The sequence below is a fragment of the Galeopterus variegatus genome, unplaced genomic scaffold (genome assembly GCF_000696425.1).
Source record: "Galeopterus variegatus unplaced genomic scaffold, G_variegatus-3.0.2 Scaffold8918, whole genome shotgun sequence".
NCBI lineage: Eukaryota > Metazoa > Chordata > Mammalia > Dermoptera > Cynocephalidae > Galeopterus > Galeopterus variegatus.
The window spans coordinates 50,715-74,728 of NW_007735029.1; the positions used below are offsets into that span (position 1 = coordinate 50,715).

The window sequence follows — 24,014 nt, forward strand, 5'->3', positions numbered from 1 at the left end:
CTATTTGCAGAAGAAATAATATTATTGTAATATTATTGGATATACTATGGTGACATAGTATCTTTTTTTTTCAAGTTGTTTTATTGCTTCTGTCTAAGAAAGTTAACTGGACTGCATTTCTATTTATTATTAGACAAGAGTTTTCAGCCCACTGTCACTGGAAATGTGATGTCAACAAGACAAAAACAATCAAATTGAGGGAATCTTTATGCTGCAGCCAGTTTTAATTTGTGCATCGTTTACTGCAGTGAAGAACAAGGGGATGTAGGAAGAATATGTTTGGTAGGATTTTGGAGAGTTGAGTGTGTTGTAATCACATTGTTCTCCAAATCTATATTCTTTATACATATAAAGCTTAACAGACGGATAAGGTGAACAAACCTTAGACAAAGATTCATGAAGTTGCTTTTCGTATTAAATAATTCCCTCCTAGCATATAGTAATACACAAGAATTGTCCCTTTGATTGTTTGCCTAGTTCAAAAATTGACTATGGGTAGCCCAAAAAGGCGGTATGTGGTGGTGGTGATGGTGGTAGTACTGGTGCACAGATACTGCTACAAGAATTGTCCCTTTGATTGTTTGCCTAGTTCAAAAATTGACTATGGGTAGCCCAAAAAGGGGGTATGTGGTGGTGGTGATGGTGGTAGTACTGGTGCACAGATACTGCTGATTTCTGGGTTTGTGTGGGTGTATTTTCTTTACTACTCGCAGTGGATGGCCCAATATTATTCCCATTGAATTCTTAAAACTGAATTATTGAATTTGTTTTATATTAGATAATGCGACATTATTTCATGGAGAACTCTTGGATTATAAGCATTTTCTACATTGCTATAGTGATAAGCACTACATACTATTTCAATTCTAGTATGATATTACCAATTCTGTTCATGGAATCTTGCCTAGAATTAAACATCAACTAAGTTCAAAAGTAATTATTTTTTTTTATTTCAACTCTATAAAGTATACAACAGGCACTCAGCAATTACAGCTGCAGGAAAAATACAGAGCAAATCAAAGCAGGTTAAGTTTATGAAAAAGTTTTTAATCTACATCAAAAGAGTGCAAGTGGTCAATGACCATTTGATGACAGTTTGTTGCATTCTGACTAACAAAGGACTCTTTCATGTAGAACAAATTGTAAGAGGACAATCAAATAACCATAGCTGTAAGAATACAAAAGAACTGACCAGTTGTAAAAACATCAAACATTGAAATAAATTTGATAGATGATGCTTAAAGAAATGTCCCTTTATTCAGAAAGCCCAAACCTCTGAGTCATTGTCACGGTCCCAGAGCTCTGTCTGTTGGTGCAGGGGCACATAAAGAGGAGGGCTAACACCACACTCAATGTTTTGCTTTCTAGGTCTGTTAAAAACTTGCCTCATAAATGATTTGCATATGCAAGAACTCAGGGAAAGCATCCTGTTTTGTTGAGTGGTGCACCAAGGTACTTTTTCATCATTGGTTTCATAACGAAGTGTGGTTAGCAGTCATTTCCAATTGTTCATTTGGGTTGGGCCATTGGCAACGGAGTCTATAAAATGAAAAATGTTAGAACTTGACTGCACGATTTTTTTTTACTGAATCTGCACAGCTTAGCAAAACAGGAATACCTGTATACAGACTGATAGTATGTCATATATTAATTTGACCTGCACATACATTTATACATTTCACAGAAATGACGCTGTATCTCATTAACAGATACACAGCTCTGGTACATTTAACAGAAATAAGAGAACAACTTCATCATTTCTGTAATTCATCAATATTATATAATAAAGGCTTATAAATTGTTAGCAGAAAGAACTGTAAAACGCAGCAAGCTAAGAAAGGACAACATTTTGAGGTGTGTTTGTCTTTGTCATGCAGCATAACACCAAATTTGTTTTTTTAATAGGATGCCATGAATTTAAGGCACTTGCAACAATGCCAGATAGCCAGGTCATGTTCTAAACTATGGGACAGATGAATAACAGTACAGTTGACATAATTTTCAATAATACTGACAATTATGACATTAATTCAAGTCTACTTGGACCTAAAAACATTATTCAATACAAACAAAATGAAATCATAATGCTGTGAAATACCAAAAAAAGTTATATGTACCACAAAATATCACACAAAAATCTCTATTTACATAAATATTTGTCTGTGGTCCTGTTGTGAAAGAAAACATTGTTATGGATAATGCACAGATCACCTCTATTGTACGAAATCAGTTCTAACATCCTTGTTTTCAATATGGTAGCTGACTTCTATAAATTTAAGTTCACCATCAGTTCAGTCATTTAGAAATGAAACAAGAAAAATTCAATAGTTGAGTTTATATATTATTATACATGTGTGATTCACATGCATGTCCCATCATTTTAAGTAAAAATTATGAATTATAAAGAATATAACCAACATAAATTTGTTTTAAATGCTAAATGGATCTGATTCATATCTTAATAATAAAGATACAAACATAAAAATAATTTATAGCAATTTTCCAAAAATCATTTTGTATTCAATCTATCTCAAATATTATGATGTTCCTTCCCTTGGCAGTTTTCAGTTTTCCCGTGAGTCAAGACACACAGAAAGCCCTTATTTCCCGTACTTGAAGTATTAACAAGAAAGTCAGTTAACAAATCAAACAAATTGTTACTATGCTAACTTATCCAGATGCTTTTAGTGTAAGAAAATAGAGGGGGCATGAAAGATTCAGAAATCAGGTGAGATGCACTTTATGAAGTTGACCATGAATTTTAGCCCTAGTGTCTTCATTAAGACAAGATTTATATCCTTAAAATTCAATGTTGAAAATTAGGTAAATGTTTTCTGTTAGTAATTCTTGAAAGATGTAGTTCACCTTTATTTTTTGGTGATTGCTTTAGACATCCTAATGCCATGCCATGGTGAAATGAACAAAGATGCAGTAACAAGTGGGAGAAACCATCTACAGTTCCATCGTGCTGAATGCTACTTCTTCCTTCTCCATAGAACTCATACATATTGGTTGTCTTAGACTTGAACCACAGTTCCAAAATCTACAGTAAGTGCTAATCTCTGGGGATATTTTAAAAGTTGCAGAGGCAGATTCTCTGTCCTAAAGACAAGATAAATTTAATATTTAGCAAGCCTTTAGCATGCCTAAACCACACTATTTTTCAACAAAAATTACTGAACATTAACTAAAATGTTGGAATTATTTATTTTTAAAAGCCCAATTAAAAGTAATATAAAACTTCTGAAATCGTGTTCATAGCTGGATTTTAGGTGGGTATGTTTAATTTTATATTCTAAAATCTGTAGAAGAAAGCAGACATACTAGGTAATAGATCAGTTTTGAGCAATTGTATAGGAGGGAAAACTCTAATAACACAAGAATAATAGTAATATCCTAGGATCAAAGTTTTAGTTGAACTTTAAGTGTAATATAGCCTTAGTACTTTTATACTCCATATGGTTTTTAGAGTATTATATTTTCATAAGATACCATATTCTAAAGTAATTTTGAGTATGTAAAATTTGAACAAAATTCATAATATATGTCTCTTGGCTAGGGTATAATGATCTAATTGTTTTTTGTTTCTTTTTTCCCTGCAGAAATGTCTACATTTGATTGATCTTTTTTTTTTTTTTTTTTAAATCCCTTCTGGAAAAAAGCAAACCTCTATTTAATATACTGAATTCACACATAGTTCCAAATCAGAATGACAGCTTGGAAGGTTATGCATTTGTCTGTGTAGGTATAATGCTATTTGTCCAGGAAAAACTCCCAAATGACTCTGCTACTTATGACAGCTAATAATAGTCAACTGGTCTGCCAACAAAGGACTCAGTTTAATTTGCTGATTCTTTTCCTCATGTGAAAAAAGAAAATCTGTTTGATATTTTCTTATCTAGTCTTTTCTAGCTAGTGTGAAATTTCAGGATTGTAAGATTTCTGTTCTATTTCACTAAAATTTACTTTTAGGAAATCAGTTCCTGTTTTCCTGTCTACTTCCCACTTTGACAAGTGCATGGACTCACATCCGATCATTCATGCAAAGGTAATCAACACCTGACTACCTTCTTGTCTTATTCCCTGACCTCAAGTAAATGAAGTTCCTGGTTTGGTAATCTTAATAGCTTTGACCTTGTGCTTTCTTTCTTCTTCTTTTCTTTTATTTATTTATTTTTGGTTCAGGCCTAAGACAAAAAGCTAATGTTGAAATGAGTTTTTAATCACCTTTCTCCCTTAACCCTAGAATATGCTGTATAAGTGAAATTCGACAGGAGTTTGGTTTAATAAATTTAGTGAAAATGCTTGAATCTCTGGCTACACATGTAATGATTAGAATTTGTGTTGTCTGTTCAGACACTGACATTTACAGATGAAAGATATACATAGCACCTATATAGTTTTTTTATTTTTATTTTTTGGATGGGTCTTAATCTCTCCCCACCCTACCCCATTCCCAACCCAAGAGTTTATTTTTATAAAAGGGAATATTTTAAGCCTCAGTTTGAGGGTATGTTAGGTAATAAATAAAACCAATTGGCTGCTACTCATTTATTTCGAGGACCATCTTTAAGCACAATATTCTTAAGAATATGAAATGGTTTTGTGAATTGCTTTTTTCCTCACTCTGTCATGCCAATTTATCAAAAAGAAACAAACAAATGTCATGCATTTTTTTCAATCCTCTGTGAAAACGCATATAGACCTGCTATGAGAACTCTCGGCAGAATCCAGAGCAGTTGTGCTTTTATCATATCAATTTTTAAAATCTGTCAGAAAGAAAAGGTAACATTCAGTCTTGTCATCAGCACTGCTGGGAGATAAATTCATGAAACTTCTAGCACTGGTTTAACATGAACTCTGTGACCGACAGATGTGTGGTCCTCTTTTGCACGGTATGTACACCGGCTTGCAGTAACAGATTCCACAACCTTCACTTGAAGAAAGGAAAGAGCCCAGTTTCTGTACCATAGTAATCTATCGTACCCAATATATTATTCTTTCATCCTCTTGATAATTCTAGCAAGGTACAGACTCTTACTAGATTGAAGTGTTTCCTACAGTCTTTCAAATTATAATCAGAGCAAAGCAAGATCATTGCAACAATAGAAAACATCTCTTTACTGGTGAAAGGCTTTGCTTCAGGACCACCATGTCAACTGCTATTTTAGGTTCAAACAGAAAACATGTAAAGAGCACTATTGTCATCTAAGCAATAAGTTCAAATGCCACTGTAGTTACTGGAGCAGCATCGATCAAAGGCATCATGGTGACCCCGAGCACTAATCTTCTCTCCTTCCCTCAGGTTTGCTGGCAGCTGTGTCTCAGAAAAAGCTGTCTTCAGCAAGGCAGAAGCAGGTAAGAGAAATGCATTAGAAGTCTATGTCCCATCCTGAGTTGTCGTCAGGTGGTGGTTCATCACTGTCCTCAGGGAAACTGTCGAAATTGCTTGTGTCTGTGGGGGATGCAACCTGTAAATAAGAGAAAATGAACAGTGAAAGGTTTCTGATTTTTTTTTAAATGTAGAATTCTAAGCCAGAATTTTCAAAAGCATTCTTCATTTCCTGTTCAATGAGTATTTTTTTGAGTGTCTACTATTTAGCAGGTATTGTGCTTTGTATTAGGGAGACAGTGGTGGATACAAATTGACACAGTTCTTATTCTCACGGAGTTTATACTCTAGTCAGTAAAAAATTGTGTGATTACAATAAGTAATCACAAAAATTTATCTGTAATTATAAACTTTGGCTAGTGCTATGAAAAAAAAAATACAAAGTTCCATGAGGATATAAGAGCAATCATGTAAAGCCTCTTTGAAAAAGTATTATTTTAAACCTAAGAATCAATGAGTTCAATAAAGCGGGAATAACACATGCAAAGGTCCTGAGGTGAGAGAGTGCACCATGCTTTGAAGTAAGCAAAAGAGGCCAACAGGACTGCTCTGTAAGAGGGGAGGGGACTGGAATGAGGTAAGAAGAGAAGTAGGCAGGAGTCAGGTTATATAGTGCCTTGTAAGCAATCTTAAGGATTTTGTGTGTTTATTCTAAGTATAACAGAAAGCCATTTCTAGACTCAAGAAAAACTCTTGCAAAGTTGCTGGGCAAAGTCCAATCTGCAGGGCATCAATAAAAGCCCACTTAATATTAAAAGGAGTCCCCTGATAAATTTAGGTTAGAATAATTCAAGTTTAATATTTATCCCTCCTAGATTCTTACTCTATTCTTCTTCTAAAAACAAAACTTCATGAATGCAATTAACATCTGTAATGTGAAACATAGTGATGGCATTTTTGTCTTGTTGATGAATAAACAAATATTAGGACAGAAATAAATCTTAGAAGTAAGGAAAATATGTATAAAGAGCAGTCTTAAGTTAGTCCTGGAGAGTGGAAGCATATAAATGAAAATCCCAGGACCACAAAGCAGTCCTCTCCCCCTTAAGTAAGATGCAGCTCATGTTATTCAATAGAGGCAGTACTGAGTAAAAAGATAAATGCAATTAGTTGAAATCTGTTTAAGGCTGATATAGTGCAAGCATCCACTATTTATGGACTGGTTATTTAACAAAAAACCTGATACATTGATTTTTTTTTTTTTTTAAAAGAAGAGAGAATCTTAAGAGAATCATTAAGAAGAGAGAATCTTTTTCTTTTAGAGCCTAGTGGAAGGATGAAACACAATTGTTCCTGGGAGTGCTTCAAAGTAACATGGAGGGAGGATGGGAGAAACTATGTGTGGGCATAAATGAAAAACCATTGGCCAGGAATTCATAGCTGACGAACTGGCAGCTGCAGCCTCATTATACCCTTCTGTCTACATCTGTATATGACTAACATTTTCCATACTAAACATTAACTTTTATTCATAAATAAGCTTTAATTAAAATGAATAGTTAAAAAAGATAATGGTAAAACACCTATACAGTAACCATTCCCAAATTTATCTGGCTTTAAGCTTAAATTTTAGAATATGTCATTATTTTAATGTGGTACTGCTCTATTTTATTTAATCTGATCACATGATAAAACTTTATACATAACAGATCTTTGTTGACTGACATAAACCTATCAAGCATGTCATGCAATTACAGGCTGGAAAGTCTACTTACACTTGGTATTATAGGAGGTGTCAGGGTGCCTTTTCTTAAGCCTTCCCAGTTAAAGCCCTCAAACCATCTAGGAAAGTAAAAACAGACAGTTAAAGAAAGGCATTTTACCTCAGCTAAAAACTCATTGCAACGTAAGTGATGTACCAGACTGATGGAAAGCAGTTAGGCAAACATTTTCATGTGACAAAATGTTTTCTACTTTATTGCAGTTTTTTTAAAAACTAGCTTAATTTGTGAAATGCAAATATTAGAAAGTATAATTGTCAAATTTTAAAAACCAAATTAACGTGCAACTCTTTTTCTTTTTGTAATTTCAGTCAGAAAGTTTGCATGACCTTGTTCCTACACTATCACTACAATTTAATAAATTTCATAAAATGCCTGGCCTTGTGCCTTACAGGATAGTTTATTTTAAAGAGGTAGAATCAGGGCGTGAAAGTCAACACAGAAAATTAATTTTCCACCTTTGCCGCTGATTCAGTGCACAGCCTCAGCTAATTAACTTTTGCACATCACTGTATTAGTCTTTATGTATCTCATTTTTCTCCTTTTTTTCCTTTTTAAATATAATAAAGGTATTTCATTTACAACTTTTCTGTGAAAATGAAGATTAAATAACACTAAGGTTTTTCTGTTTTTTTGTTTTGTCTTTGAAAGTTTTCACCATCAGCACACGCTTACACCAAATCCTTAGCAGGCCTTGTAGATATTCATAGGTATTACAGAGTGGAAGAAAATATTTGTAAACTATGAATCTGACAGAGGATTAATATCCAGAATATAGAAGGAATGCAAATAACGTAACAGTAAAAAAAAAAATAACCTGATTAAAAAATGGGCAAAAGAGCTGAATAGGCATTTCTAAAAAGAAAACACACAAATTGCCAACAGACACATGAAAAAATGCTCAACGTCATTCCGCATCAGGGAGATGCAAATCAAAACCACACTGAGATATCATCTCAGCCCAGTTAGATGGGCTATTATCAAAAAGACAGAGAATAACAAACACTGGCAAGGATGCGGAGAAAGGGGAACCCTTCTACATTGTCGGTGGGGCTGTAAATTGGTGCAGCCATTGTGGAAAACAGTGTGGAGGTTCCTCAAACTACAGATAGAACTGCCATACGATCCAGCAATTCCACTGTTGGGTATATACAAAGGAATGGAAATCATCACGTCAAAGGGATAACTACACCCACATGTTTATTGCAGCTCTTTTTACAATGGCCAGGAGTTGGAACCAACTTAAATGCCCATTGCCAAATGACTGGATAAGGAAATTGCAGTATATATATATACTGTGTACGTATATATGTGTATATATATATATATATATATATATATATATATTTACTGTGTATGTGTATATATATATGTACTGCTCAGTTCTGTTCTTACATTTTGAAAGGTTAGCATATTATTGTGATTGTTGTATCTTTCTCTCTCTTTTTTATTTGTTTATTTTTTAGCTCCCATTTATGAGTGGGGACATGTGGTATTTCGCTTTCTGTGCCTGATCTATTTCACTGAACATGATTGTCTCTAAGTTCATCCATGTTGCTGCAAATGACAGTATTTCATTCTTTTTTATGGCAGAGTATTATTCCATGTGTGTGTGTGTGTGTGTGTATATATATATATATATATATATATATATATATATACACACTGTGTATGTATATAATGGAATAATACTCTGCCATAAAAAAGAATGAAATACTGTCATTTGCAGCAACATGGATGAACTTAGAGACAATCATGTTCAGTGAAATAGATCAGGCACAGAAAGCGAAATACCACATGTCCCCACTCATAAATGGGAGCTAAAAAATAAACAAATAAAAAAGAGAGAGAAAGATACAACAATCACAATAATATGCTAACCTTTCAAAATGTAAGAACAGAACTGAGGTGACCAGCGGTGGGATACGGGGAGGGGTGGGTTAAGGGAGGAACTGGTAAAGGTACATGAAAAATGATTACATTGTATAATGTTGAATATACTAATTATCCTGATATCAGTATCACATATTGTACACAGGCAACTCTGTACCTTACAAATATGTATAATCAACTATGTTACAATAAAAAATAAATTTAAGAAAAAAGAGAAGAAAAAAAGATATTCATAGGCATTTCAGTAAGTACCTTTGATGGGGACATGAATTTCTTGTGAGTGCTACACAGACAGTCTAATAGAGAAAAACCAATCTGAGCTTAGTTTAGCTTTTAGAACATCCAGTTAACAGTAAGGTCTGATATTTAAGATACTGCTATTGTTTCTTTTTCCTTCCTTTTTTTTTCTTTTTGGCACTGCTATTGTTTAAAAAAGGTTATCCTCTATTTTTTTTCTGCCATATTATTCAATTAGGAAATGTTTAGAAAAATATATTTTGCCTTAGTCTAGGAAATGATGTATGATACAGTGGAGGACTTTTGTTTGAATATTCTGGTGGAGAATAGAATTCCCAAATTAAAAATACACATTTCCTCTTTGTGCCAGAGAGGAAAACATGCTAGTGTGAGTTGTGAGAATCTGAATTCAGTGAATTTGTTGTTTGTAATGTCACAGAGTCATTAGATATATCTAAATAAAGTTCCAGACACACAACTAGAAAAGACTTTTAAAGGCTAACCAGTCTACATTCTCTCTTTGGATGTTCCTATAGGCTAAATATATCATTTATACACAAATGACTTAAAAAACAACCCTGGGGAAATTCTTATCAGGTTTTCTAAACTCTGAAACCTAAAGTTACAAGAAAAGAACACTTACTTGTGCTTTTGAATGTCTTTCACTCCATTTTTCAAATTCCCTAATCTTTCTGATGGATTGTCCCTAAGAATAAAATAATAATTTTGTTAAAAAATTTAATTTTGTAACATTATGATCTTTTGAAAAATAATGTAGTTTAAAATCTTACCTGCATAGTTTTTTAATTAAATTAGCAGCATTTTTGGCAATCTTCTTTGGAAATTCTATCATGTCAATTCCCCTCAATATGATGTTATAGGTTTTCATAGGATCTGGGCCTGAGAACGGTGGGCTGCAAGAACGAGACACGACAAGAGATATTTTGTACTTTTATTTTTTAAATAAGAATGCAATTTAAATTGTTATGAAGTCCACAAATGACATCAATTCTTATTTGGGGGCTTATATTTGTAATGATAATAGAATGAAACTTAATTCACAGCAAAACAGTACAGAAGCCCTTCCAAGTAAATCACTTAGCAAAACCATAGATGGGTCAAGTTTATCTGATGTTCCCCTTATTTCTTTTTATTGAGGGTAGTTAACCCCTCTTGCTGTTCTTGGTCATTCAAGATGTCTCTTCCACTCTCTGACCGTTCTCACATTAATTGACTCTCTGATCACCCTTGGATGAAATTCCAAATCACTAGGATCGGCCACAAGAACATGAGTGATGGGTCCCCATCTCATGCCATCACGGTCCTCACTCACTGGGATCCAGCACTTTTCCACCTGGGGAATTGTTTATTTTGCCTGGAGGTTCTTCCCACATTTATCTAGTTAATGCCTCACTTTAGCAAGTCTCAGCTTAAATGTTATTCTGCTCTTTCAAAAAGCCTACTCTGAGCAACCTAGTCTAACATAACTTGCATCAACCAACATAATCTAACAATCTAATCTAATACTTAAGTTTAAATTTTAAATGAGTCCCCTATCGTACTTTCATATAGCACCCTTTATGCCATTTGTTGCACTTTGTAAATCACCTCTTCATTGTGTGATTATGGGTATTATGACTGTCTTCCCTCCAGCCTCAGTTTTGTTCTCCACTGGTACTCCCTAAGTTGAGTAGTGCCTCGTACATAATAAGGGATCAATATATAGGGCTCAACTAATGCTTGTACAGAATAATTTTCTTCTTATTCTTTTCTCCCTGATCATCAGTCCTCAGAAGATAATCTAACACAAGGCATCCTCTTTGCTAGCAAGAGCGTAATACCCAATCCCTTATGAGTCACATCTGTTGATTATTTTTTACCAATCCATCCTTAGAGTGGGTTGTGTGCCAGGTTCAAGGAATACAGAGTTGACTAAAGTCAAATCTTTCCTTCAAATTTCCCACAGTTTAAAGGAGAGATTATGATATGCCTTGACAAATAATTTCTTTGGAAATTAATAATAATTAACACAGGGTTCTTAATACAGGGTTCATGTCCCTTTGGGGAAGAAATCTTACGGATTATTTTATTTTTGCCCTTCATATATATTAATAGCAGTTCAAACTATTTCCTTTTATTGAGCATGCTAAAAATAATAAGTTAACTTAAAATAAGGAGGAGTAGATTTGCTGTGCTGAGGGCTGTGATGGCATCTGCCTTGATTTTCTGTGACAAGTACTTTCTATTTACTTTAATATGTCATTAGCTAGTAATTACCTGTCAATTTTAAATCACTTTTAAAAATGTACAAACGTGCAATTCTATTTAGTATTCTCTTAGAATTTAAAAATTTTCCCTTTATTTGATGTTATAATTGCATATTCTCTTTACTCTCAAGTTAACTTGCCAGTTTGAATTTTTACTTTAAAAAATGAGGAAGAAGCACATATTGGATTTCCGATGTTATTAATTTAAGGTTTTCTAATTTATGGTTTTATTTTATATTGATTTGTTTAACTTAGAAAACTAAAATCATTTATTAAAGATAATTTTTGTGGTTATTACAAGTGATGCATGTTCAATCTAACATATTAATTCAATATATAAAATATATGACTACTTAGAAGAAAGTAAAATCATCCATCACTCCAAAATATTAATAATAATCAACATTTGATGAACGTTATTTCCTACATGTCTCTGTGTAGATGGAGATACACAGGATTACATTATATATGCTTTTTAAAATAAAAAAAGTATTCCATTTAATTTTACTTCAGTTAAACTGAAAGAAGTGCTAAATCTCAAAAATGTAATTCTCAATATTAATTCTAAAAGATTTCTCTAAAGTTAAGAAAAAATTTTTAAAAACTTTAAATGTGAACCTTTTTTGTAACGACATGCTTCATCTGTAAAAATTATTTAAGATGATTAATTATGAATGCTGAGAAATAAGTATGCCTATAGTTATTTATACCTTCCCTTTCCCACCTTAGTTTTTGTTGATTTTAGTATTATTTTACAATTGCCAAAGATTAAAATATTTACATTCTGTTCAATGACCCAAATTTAAATTATTTGATCTAAATTCTAATTAGATTTAACGTTCATAATGAATCCTTGTAACAGTTTCTGTATTCCTGAGTATTTTATTTTGACTCATCTTTTTGTTGACTAGTAGTGGTGTTTTGAGAAAAGCCTGGGGTGCACACTTTATATACTGAACTTGTATTTTAAGAATAACGTAACTGTATACATTACTTAGTTTATACTCTCTGTCTTCCTCAGAACTACATAGTTCCTGATATACTACATTTTGGCACTGAAGGTGCTGTAGAGAAGGCCAACTGGAACTCTAATCCTCCTGTCATCCAACACCATACATGACATACTTTCGTGGCTTTGATGCCAATATGATTATTCTTTATCCCTGAATTTAGAAAATTACCCATGGACATATTGTGATGTTATTATTCTGGATTAGTTCTCCCATGGTCACTGCAGATCAAAAGGATACACTAAGTCAAGTCTTTATGCCATGAATTTTCTATTATGGAATTAAATATATTTTTCTATCCCATTTGTAATACTCTATTTATACACATAATTGGTTTTTTTTTCTATTTCCTTTTACTTCTATATCCTCTTTGTGTAATAAATTTCCACATGCTTTTTCCTTTTCCATTATTTTTCCCAAGACTATCTACTATGTCCTTGGCTATGTTTTTAATTATTCTATTTTCTGTCGCTTATAATATGACTCTGAATTTTGTAGTGTACCTGAGCTCTGCTCGTTTACTTCTCTTGTCATCTACGAACGCTTGCAAATATCTTCAAAGTCACTTTTTAGAGAGATCATGCTTTCAATAGCTGCAATGTAATTGTAGATAAAAATTTGTCTGAACTTTTCCTATGTCTTTGATTTATTTCTCTTGTGTGTTCTTTAGCTGCCTTTTACTTATGCATCTTTCGACTGAAATTAACAGAAAACACCAACTCAAACTGATTAAAATAAGAAGGACTCTGATTTCACAAAAGTGGCAGTCCAGAGATAGGGCAAATTCTAGAAGGTAGTATTCATGGCTCAATGACCCAGAATCTTTCCAGCTTTACGTTCTGCTATACTCAGTGTTAGCTTCTTCCGAAGGCTGTTTCCCTTCATAGTAGCAGGAAGCCTATCAGTAGAAATAAGGACTTCTTTCTATTCATTCAATTCTTATTTGTTGAGTGCCTGCTGTAGGCACTGAGAATTTTCTTCTACGAATGTATTTTGCAATTTTTACTTAGATGGTGCGCCCAATTCACTCAATGCCAATCGCTTTAGGAGTGCCATGTTACTGGAATCGATTAGTTGAACCTAAACTTGGAACTGGAATAAGTTCATCCTTTCCAGAGTCTGGAGGGGGTCTGTGGATCCTTCAACAAAACCAGCAAGTAAGAAAGAAGTTGGGGTGTGTGTGGGGGGGGGGGGGGGGGAAAGGGGGGGGGACTTTCTGATTATTACCCATCCTTAAGTTGGGCCAGCCACCCTGAAGAACAGAATAGGGGAGATCGGAGGTAAGGAAGCAATGTGAAATCCACTAACCTTCACCAGAATTTGTTGCCTTACGAAACTTCTCACCAGATCATTTATTTCCTTTGTCCTCAATTTTTGGCAATCAGGAGGTCATGTGCTCATAGCAAAGCCCTACTGAGTTCTCTGAAATCTTGGCAATGACTGCTTCTCTCCCTTTTCTCTTTTTCTTTCTTTTTTTTTTTTTTTTTTTTTTTTTTTTTTTTTTTTTGCTCCCTGTCATTTTATTGGCCAGCATTATGGACCTTACAAGGCAGACCTGATATATGTGGAGGAGTCCACCCTCACCTCAGTTCCTCTGCCATTCTGTGGGGCTTAACTGGGTCTCTACATGAACATACATTGCTCTTTTAAGAGCCATCCAGCAATGCAAATGTTATGATTCTAATCAAAAATCATTAGGTATGACGTTCAAGAGCATAACACTTTGGGATCATGCCTGTGGTCCAAGGAGGTTTGTCAGAGTCATCCCTAGTCTCGTCCCACTCTTCACAGTTTTTGGCAGTTGTGGTTGGTGAAACTTTCATTGTAACTAAAGATCATTCTATATGTTTTATTCTTGCCTTCTCCCGTCCCTTTCCCTCATCTTCACTATCACTTCACTGGGTAGAAGATGGAAAATAAAGACTGTTTTTTTCTCTATTATCTTTGACTGGAAGTTTTTCTTTTTATTTATTGAAATGGGTGCTAAGCTCATTTATTTCTTATCATAAAGAGGATTTTAATAATATATGGTGTTTATGTAATATTTTAAGTTTAGCTTTGGCCATATCACACAAATTGTGATTTATAGCACTTTATTTTTATTACTGTTCTGCTATTCCATAACTTCCATGACCCTGTGGTTATTTAGAAAAGTAGATTAAGGATTCTTCTGTTAAGGATTTCTTACAGTTTAGTGTAGGCCAATGTTTAAGAATAAGGTTTTTATCATTTTTTTCCTTATTACTTAAGGAATAATTATTGATTACAGGAAAATTTCTAAACACATAAGGAGAAGTAGAAATTGTGATTAATATTTTAGTCTAGTTATTGATGGTTATTATTTTACATCTTTAATTATTAGTTAATATTTAGATTTTATTCATTATATGATTGGTTTTTATAGCAATTCTAAGCACACTGGAAAGATTATCTACCTATCTATCCATCCATCCATCCACACATATATGCACATATGTTAAATTTAACCTTCTCTATTGTCCAAATCTTTCACATCTTTATATGTCTACTTAATTTGTCATTCATTTAAAATAACTTACCTCTATACAGAAGGAGAATATTGAGTAAAATTAGGTTAGGTTACAGATAATCTATTTGAAATTAACATATACATTTCAAGAGTAACAATGTAAAATGCTCACAAATAAAAATCAAAGCACAGCTCTTCCTGGCAGTGGTAGTAGTAGTAATAGTTGATACCATTTATGGAATGCTTATTAAGTGCTAGACACTCATCTAAGTGTTTCGTATATTCACTGACTCCTCACAAAGAACCCTGAGTGTAAAAGTCCCAAGTCTTCCTCTCATCTTCACCGTAGTGACTAAGTTCTCTTAAGTAATTCTTTCACATGCTGCCCCACATTTATCCCTTTCTTTCCTCTGCCCCTGCTCTATTCTAGACTCTAAGCTTCTTGGACATGAATTATTGGAATAATCCTCAAACCAACCTCCTCATCCCTCTTCCAATTTGCCCTACATATTACTACCAGCTGGTTTTTCCTTAAATACCATGACACATGTCACTCACTCCTTTGTGTGAAAACACTCAATGATTCCCTCTCGGGATGGAGTCCAGACACTAAAGTACAGCAATCATGATCCTCAAAAGATGGCTCTTACTGATCCCTGATTATTTTTTACATGACTCTTCTCCATGTGCATGCCCACTACTGCCCCTCTCTTTAGGTCAGGTCACTGCCTGGAATGCCCTTTCCCTTGCTCTCTACATCTAAGTGCTATTGTTCCTTTGAAGCTCAGCTCCATTCTTATATTCTTCAAAAGCCCCCCTGGACAAACCTAGTCCTCTTCTGTACCCTGTAGGTCATAAATGACCCTACTACTTACTGTCCTTAGCACATGTCATGGTGGTATATTTATTTCTTTTAGTATTTATCCTTGAGGAGCTTATAGTCTGTTTCATACCTCATGATGTCCCTAGTGCCTTTTCAGTTGTTGTTGATTATAATATTACATAAAAAATCTGCAAAGCACTCACATTTCATTTAGATATAACAATTGCTAACAGGTCCTCATACCTCTATAAAAAGTTGACCCGAGATATTTTTATATGATTATCATCTCCCTTGCTTCATTGCTGGCTAAACGACTAAGCTCAAAAATCTCACAGAAAGACCCTGGGTCCTTCCACACCCATACACACACAAAGAATTAGCAATGATAAGAACAAAAATTGGTGCTGAGTCAGTTGCCCTGAAGAACTATTTTAGACTCAGCTTTATGAATGCCTGGTCATTTGCATAACTAATTGAAGGGTGGGACCTAGATATGGTAAAATGCACTTTAAGATGGTCTAATCAGAGCAACAAGGGCAGGAGTATGCAGCTGTTTGCTGGTTTATTTTTATTAGCAGTTCCCTATCAATGTCCATACCTGCCAGTCAGAAGTTCATACATTAGGATTCCCAGTGACCAATAGTCGGCTGAAATGTCATGGCCTTTGTTCAGGATGATCTCCGGGGCTACATACTCTGGAGTCCCACAAAAAGTCCATGTTTTCTTTCCAAATCCTATTTTCTTTGCAAAGCCAAAATCAACCTTACAAAGAGAGAAAAACAAGATATTTAAGCCACTTATGATTAAGTTAAAAAACAATAAGTAATTTTGCTAAAGTATACTGATGATGATAACAACGAAAAAATTAAAACAGATGCAAGTTATTATAGTCCTAGCTTCTAAAAGGAATCATCTATATTGCAAACAAACAAAGTCACCCTGATCAAACTCAGTTTCGATGGGAAAAGTTGAAATCTGAGTATTAGATAAAATTCATGTCATTCCAAATAAAGGTAAGCCTTTCAGTAAATATTTTTGTTTCTCCTGTGACGCCAATGAAATTTACAAGAAATGAAGAATTTCTCCTTTACTCAAAAATTTTAGAAGACTAGTTGGGACTATTTAACATCTTTCCCAGAAGATACATGATTTCTGCTGGATTTAATGAAGCTTATAATTCCTTTAGTATTAATTATTCGAGAAGGCACTTTATTGTTGTAGGACCTGAGTAACATATTAACTATGCCCTTGGTAAACATAAACAGAGATACAATGAAAACGTAACCTTCATTTTTCTGGAAATCTTTTGAAGGTGGAGCCTCAAATGTAGAAAATTAATTTTTTCTAAAACAATTTTACTGAGACTACAACTAATAAACTACCACTGATTTGATTTTTTTTTCAAACCGTATGCTGAATAAAATTTCCAAAAGTTTAAAAGAATCAGGCACTGACAGATCCAAAGCTCACAAAAGTTGTTCATTTTTAAATAAGAGAACTTCCCTTCCACAGTAAATCTTCAGAGTTTTTGACCTATTATTTTTATTAACATAGCCTGGATAACATTACCTGTAAAGTCCATTTTTTCCATTAGCATCATTCTTAAATCTGAACTATTAAAATGATCCATGGATTTCCATAATATAAATACCCATTGTCTTTGGATGGCAAAAGGCTGACTAGAAAAAGGGACTTCTCTAAGCCCTTTTACGTTTATGAACATATGCCAGCAAACATATTTGCCAGGGTATTATTAATTCAAACTTAGCTAATTTAATTTCTCATAACTTCTGCATAATTTGAAAAAAATATTTAGTTGAAAATTGTTATGCTAAAACCTGCTTTTAAGAAAGTTACAATATTGGAAAGGAAAAGTGATATCTTACTGTTAGCACATGAACACAGCTTTATAAATGAACATTTTAAAACTGCAGGGCAGAAACCATGTGTGAAACATACTGACCAGTTTGGCATAACCTCGATGATCTAGGATGAGATTTTCTGGCTTGAGGTCCCTATAAATGATTCCTTTGGAATGAAGATAGGCAAAAGCTTCTACCACACACGCTGTGTAAAATCTGGTTGTAGAATCCTCAAACGAACCTCTGAGATACAGAAAATGGAATGAAAAGTATGCGAGAAATTAGTTTCTCTAATAAGGTTTCTTCCCCCTCATTTCACTATATTCTTTTGCCAAAATTAAGTCAGAGACCAATGGTCATCCTGCCCAACTGTCACATGATTGCCATTTCCTTCGGTTTTCTAAAGTATTTGAAGATCAAGTTGAGGAATTCTCTGCCCTTAGGAGGGGAATAGTTAAATCTAATTTCCTGAAAGGACTGAAGAAGGGTTCGACAACACGCAGGGTTTCATGTACTTAGTGGCTTCCTAAGAGCAGAGAATTCCATAACTTGATCCTCAAATGCTTTAGAAAACCCAGTGCAAGGTTTTTCCTGCTAATGACCAGCATATTCAGAATATAAATTCAGCAGATATTTCATGAAAAATTGATCTCTCACATAAGCATTTACTCTTGCCACACAGACAATGCGTTTGTTCATTTGGTTCCACTAACAATTGAATATTAATGAAAGCAGAGATATATTGCCCATAGTCATAAGTGCAGAAATAATCTCTTCTTCTAACAGTGAACGAGAATTTGTAAGCTTTCAAAAGGCCCTCCCAGATTACAGTGAGACAATCCTGAAGTAAGGAAGTAATCAATTTGCTGATTAAAACAAGACATGTAATGTGAAATAAAATAACTCTTCCATGTGTTTTGTTTTGTTTCGTGTTGTTTGCTTTGCTTTGTAATGCTCTCTAGTAAGGAGGGATTGGCGACATATACAGCACTCAATGTGGTGAAAGCTGTATGTTAATTTCATATGCATGGATGCATACTATTTAAGGTAAATAATCTCTACAATAGAAAGAAATATGCTGCTCATGATAGGCAAACATACTTAATGTAATTAAGGGCAAAGAATATAGAACCTTCAAGGCAACGATCTAACCCCTTTCCCAGTACCCAGCATGGTAGAGTTTTAGCTCTGCCAAGGATAGCTCCAAGCCACAGGACGATTGCAGCATAAAGTATTTCTTTCATTTCCTGGTATGGATGCAGTTCTTCTCAAAGAAGCTTTCTCTTGTCCACATAAATTCGCAATTGTTCCATTCATTTATTATTGAAGAAAGATTCAGGAAATTTAGTAGTTATAGTAAATATTCTAGTATCTATGGGCATAGATATCATCATGCCTAGAATTGTGTTCCAAAGGAAAGATTATGTCTTTGGGGAAGAGCTGATTATTTCAGTGACAACTCAGGGGCATTAGTAATTGAAATAACAACTACACCTTTCTGGAAGACACAATATGTTTCTGAAAAATGACCTGAAAGATGGCTTCTTTAGACTTGGATTAGCTGATGAATTTTGCACAAATGTACATATTTCCACTGCCCAATTTGTTAGACTTTACTCCTCAATTTTGAAATGGAAGTAAATGCCACCAAAATGTAAAAGGTCAGGGACTCTCATAAAAGCAAGCTCTGGGGCTATGTTTGTTGCATGCTACCTAACACTGCCTGTGTGCTTGTCTCTTATGTTACATCTCAACCACCTCAAAAGCTGACGGTCATACTAATGTTCTCAATTTATGGAATTATTAAACTGTGCTTACTACTTCAGAGAGAGAACAAGAACATAGTTTATCTTTTTAAAGAGTTCTATGAAAAAGCAGCTAAAGTATAAAAGTTCTGTCCTAAAACCAAGGAGTTAGGTGCCCAGGTTTTTTCCTTTGTTATTATTTCATTCAATCAATCAATCAACCAACATGTATGAGGGCACTTCAAAAAACTCATGGGAAGATTCATATTATCTTTTAATTCTATTTTTCTGTGAACCTTTTGAAGTACCCTCATATACACACACACATATACATACACACAGAGAGAGCCTGAGATAAGACAGAGAGAGTAAGTGGGCAAAAATTACCCTTTTATTGCCTGACAATCAAAACTTTTCTTTTTTCACCATGAAGTGAACTGACCACATGTTGTACATCTTTGGGTCTTCAGTTGTTGATAGCTCTGTTTACTTGTTTCAAGGTTTCTCTGCTCCTGAGCCAGTTTGGAATTTGGAAGGTTCTAGAATGTTGGGTTCCATTTCTTCAACAGATCTATATATGTCCCATATATAAACATATTTGTAACTGATTTTAAAAATTAAATGAAAGCCTTGTCTCATATGCATACAAAATGTTTACCAGCAATGCATGGTCTCATCACTAAACATTTGATTTAGGTAATTTGGGGATTTTATCAAAATACACATTTTGAAAGCAGTCACAAAGCATAAAATTAGGGTGACTCAAGATGAAAAATTACTATTAGAATTAAAAATGACAAATTAAATTTGATCTAAAACAGAAATGAAAGCTTAATTTATCAACAGTTTCCAGAGTAGCTTAAGAAATAAGAAATAAATCACTTGCCATATTTAGATCTTTGAAATAACAAATTAGGCCTTGACAGCTGTGCCATTTCAATTAAAACAAGTAAGAAATAAGCCCTTATACCTTCTTTGGGAATGAATGGTTGCCTAAGCTAGATGGCAGAAAATAACAATTTGATTGAAAGAATTAAAGGGCTATATTTATTGATAGACTCATATTAAAATTTAATCACAATGTTTAATCAGCTTGTCTTATAAACTGAGTCCTGAAATGTCAGAATGTAACAAAAGCAAAACATCTCTCATAAAAAAAATGTTCACTTTTTGCATTGACTAGTAACAACAAGCATTAGTGAGTGTGTAAACCTGAAGTATGTTGCAAACTTTGCAGGTTTATTGCCAATCGTAAAGTTAGGGAGGCTAAATTAGTATGAAGATAGCTTCACTTTGAAACACTTTCAATCTGTGCCATCTTTTAGGTCATCTAAGATGGAATTTAAATAATTACCCTCCACAAAACAGCATTTTGATCCTGATCAAGAAGAATGGACATATAAAGTCACTTGCCACTCTGGGACTTATAAGACATATTCAGGAAGATGTAATCAGAAAGTGAGAAGTGTGAGATTTGAAAATTATTGTTTCTTAAGTAGTTATTTAAGATATTCAGTAGGAAAAATGAACACATATTAAAGAATTCTAAGTAAATAAATAATTCGGATATTAAATTTCATCAGATTAGAATATTCATTCAATATTAATATTAATATATAATATATAAATGCTAATATGTTATGTTTAATATCATATATTGATTTAATTACTAATATATACTTATTAATCATATTAACTATTTACATTTTTAAGAAAGTTGCAGGATTTGCCAAGTCTTTAAGTGTTAAGGAGGGAAAGTGAATAAAATATAATTCGTACCAATCTATTCCAAATCATGAAACAGAACTTGCGGAAGACAAAAAGTCACAAATGAAGATAAAACGTGATAGCTAATAAATAATAAACCAGGGGAATAATAGGAACAGTTAACATTTCAGTGCTATAGTTCATATCTCAAAGGTATGAAAATATTTAATAGTCCTCAAATTCTGTTTATATATAAAAAATGTCCTTTTCATTCTTACTTCTTGACAACAAGAGCTGCTCTGTGTTCCTTTTCTATGCTGATGAGAAGAAAAAGTGTGAGAGAAGAAGGACGTCCGGGCTGCTGTTAGAGACTTCCTGTGCTAAATCACTGAAGCTCACAGGTATTTCCAGGTCAGTAAAAAAAAAATGTCACCCAGATTCAAGAGCTGCTCTGTGTTCCTTTTCTATGCTGATGAGAAGAAAAAGTGTGAGAGAAGAAGGATGTCCGGGCTGCTGTTAGAGACTTCCTGTGCTAAATCACTGAAGCTCACAGGTATTTCCAGGTCAGTAAAAAAAAAATGTCACCCAGATCATCCCAAATACATTTCCTGTATGCTTTTAGAATAGCTTCTCCTTACTGCTTCTGTTCTCAGACACCAGAGGAACATTGAATGAATTGAAGAAAGTGGTTTGATAGACTACAGATATCTTCATATATACTGTGACTAACAGCATAATAGCATAATCTTTCCCTTGGCATTTTTTTTGTTTCTTTCTAACGATTAATCTTTAACATTTTTAGCCTCAATTTAAACAGAAAGCTAGTTAGTGGCAAAATTAATTGGAGCCTGGATGTATAAAATTATGCTTTTCCCCCAGCAATTTCTTGAGTAAGAGAAAGAAAAGTCACATAGGACAAAAGCATTAAGCTACATCTACATATATAAGAAAGTAGACAGAGGATAGTAATTCCAAAGCGATTTTATATATAATAGTTCTTTTATTGTCGAGGCTTCAGCACCTCTGAATCTTTAGGAAGAATCAGGTAGCCACTAATTCTCTACAATGCTTCTTCATGGAATATTAAATACATGGAGAGGACTCAGCAACTGTGTATTCCAGACACAAAAATGATGAAAGGAAAGAAAAAAATAAAGATTGAAAAGCAGCCTGGCAGAGGTAGAGAAATGACCATCCATTGATATTATCCCTCCATCTGCTCTTAAGGTAAGATGCTTCTTGCTAGCAACCTTTTGCTACCATGACAAATCAAAATACATCTCCCTCAGAAGTCCTGGCTGAGGACTGGCGGGTGGTGGCGAGCAGGCAGCGAACGCCTTTTCAATGGCCCTGACCCTGTTCGAAGGTCGATTCAAGATGGCAACGGGTCTGGAGAGGGGGCGCCAGAAGACAGCGCGAGCCCAAGAAGTGTGCGCTGAGCTGCCAGAGTGCTATTTGAATTTCCAAGAGCAACAAAAAATGAATAAGTCTTGGAACAACTAATCTACAACTATAAAAAAGCAACTACAGACTCAAAGTTTAGGGCTGACACAAAAGAAGATTCCTGAGAGTGCCCAAGCCGTGCCGCGGGACCGAGTGAGCAGCCCCAAGCGGCAGAGACCAGAGACCAAAGACGGGGTCCACACCAATGCGGAAACGGAGAGAGAGCCGCCCAGACTGTCCAGCTCTGTGAGTGACCCACAGCCCAGCCCTGCTTGCGAGGGCTTCCCCATGCCCGTCCGGCTTCCGCCTACCGCACCAGGCCAGCCACCGGCCCCAGGGCTGCCTCCATTTTCTCGGGTGGGGGTGGAGCCGGCTGGTTCAGCCAGGTCTGCCTCCCTCACCTGGCTCGGCTCCTCACTGAGCCTTGCCACTTGCTTGACCCGGCGTGGGGCCTTCCAGGGCCTGCGGGCCGGCCTCCCCTCCTACTCCCTCCACGGTTCTACAGTGGGGCTGGTGGTGTGGGGAACCCCTGGCCAGCATCGGGAGACAGGGAGAAGCGGGCCGGGCCAATTGTTACTCCACTGCACCCGGGGCTCCACCCCCGGTAAACCTCCTGTTGCCGGGAGGCGGATACCACCTCACTGGCCACCAGTTCAGAAAAACGCCTAGCCGATTTCTGGTTAGGAAAAGTGTGGTCGGAATGCTCCCGAGCTCACTTGAGCCTGCCAGAGAGCTGAATACGGGCGGGCTGAATTCTGGTGGGCGCTGGAGTCAATCCGCACCGGGGGGATTCAAAGAGGAACTGTGTGCTGCGGGCTCCTCCCCCGAGGAGCTCACTCTGAGAAAGCCCCACTCAGTGCTACAAAGCCACCCAGAGCAACCGGGAGACTGCGTCTAGGAGAAACCTGAAAGTATTCCTGGGCGGGGCGGAGCCGAGCAGGGGCTTGATAGATGGGGTTGCAGTAGACACGCCCCAGCTCAGAGAGGGGAGGTGTCTGGTTACGGAGGCAGAGACTCAGCAGGAAAAAATACACCTTGCGGGCTGCCTCGGTAAGGTCCAACAGCCACACCTAGTGCTCAGACTCAGCAGAAAACACACAACCTGTGGGGCCGCCACTGCGTGATCCAGCAGCCAGGGCCAGAGCACATGGAACACAGAACAGAGAGAAGTTCCACACGGGAAGTGGAAGCTCAAAAGAGGCCACACACCCTGTGGTACCGTCCCGTGATCCAGCAGCCCAGCAGAGCCCAAGCTGACCAGAGAGGAGCCTCCCTGGAGAGGCCCAAGGCTCGAGGCAACCACACACACAAGTCACTAGAGGCCAACTGAGCCAATAGGGTCAAACCTGGGCACTGTGAAACCCCCTGCCAAAATGAATAAACATCAAAAAAAAGATACCAGAAATACAAAAATCCCAGAAAGTAC

General features: G+C 35.5%; 1 protein-coding gene across 1 annotated transcript in view; it reads right to left on the reverse strand.

Annotated features, from left to right (window-relative positions):
• Positions 1 to 926: 926 nt before the first annotated feature.
• The window catches only part of PRKG1 (protein kinase, cGMP-dependent, type I), a 31,938-nt gene continuing 8,850 nt past the window's right edge, over positions 927 to 24,014 (reverse strand). Inside the window, exons 3-8 of the mRNA XM_008593241.1 lie at positions 17,795 to 17,936; positions 16,430 to 16,593; positions 10,035 to 10,157; positions 9,887 to 9,949; positions 7,108 to 7,174; positions 927 to 5,471 (exon numbers count right to left, since the gene is read on the reverse strand). Coding sequence (XP_008591463.1) covers positions 5,373 to 5,471; positions 7,108 to 7,174; positions 9,887 to 9,949; positions 10,035 to 10,157; positions 16,430 to 16,593; positions 17,795 to 17,936 — 658 coding nt within the window. The 3' untranslated portion in view covers positions 927 to 5,372. The remainder of the gene's footprint in view (positions 5,472 to 7,107; positions 7,175 to 9,886; positions 9,950 to 10,034; positions 10,158 to 16,429; positions 16,594 to 17,794; positions 17,937 to 24,014) is intronic.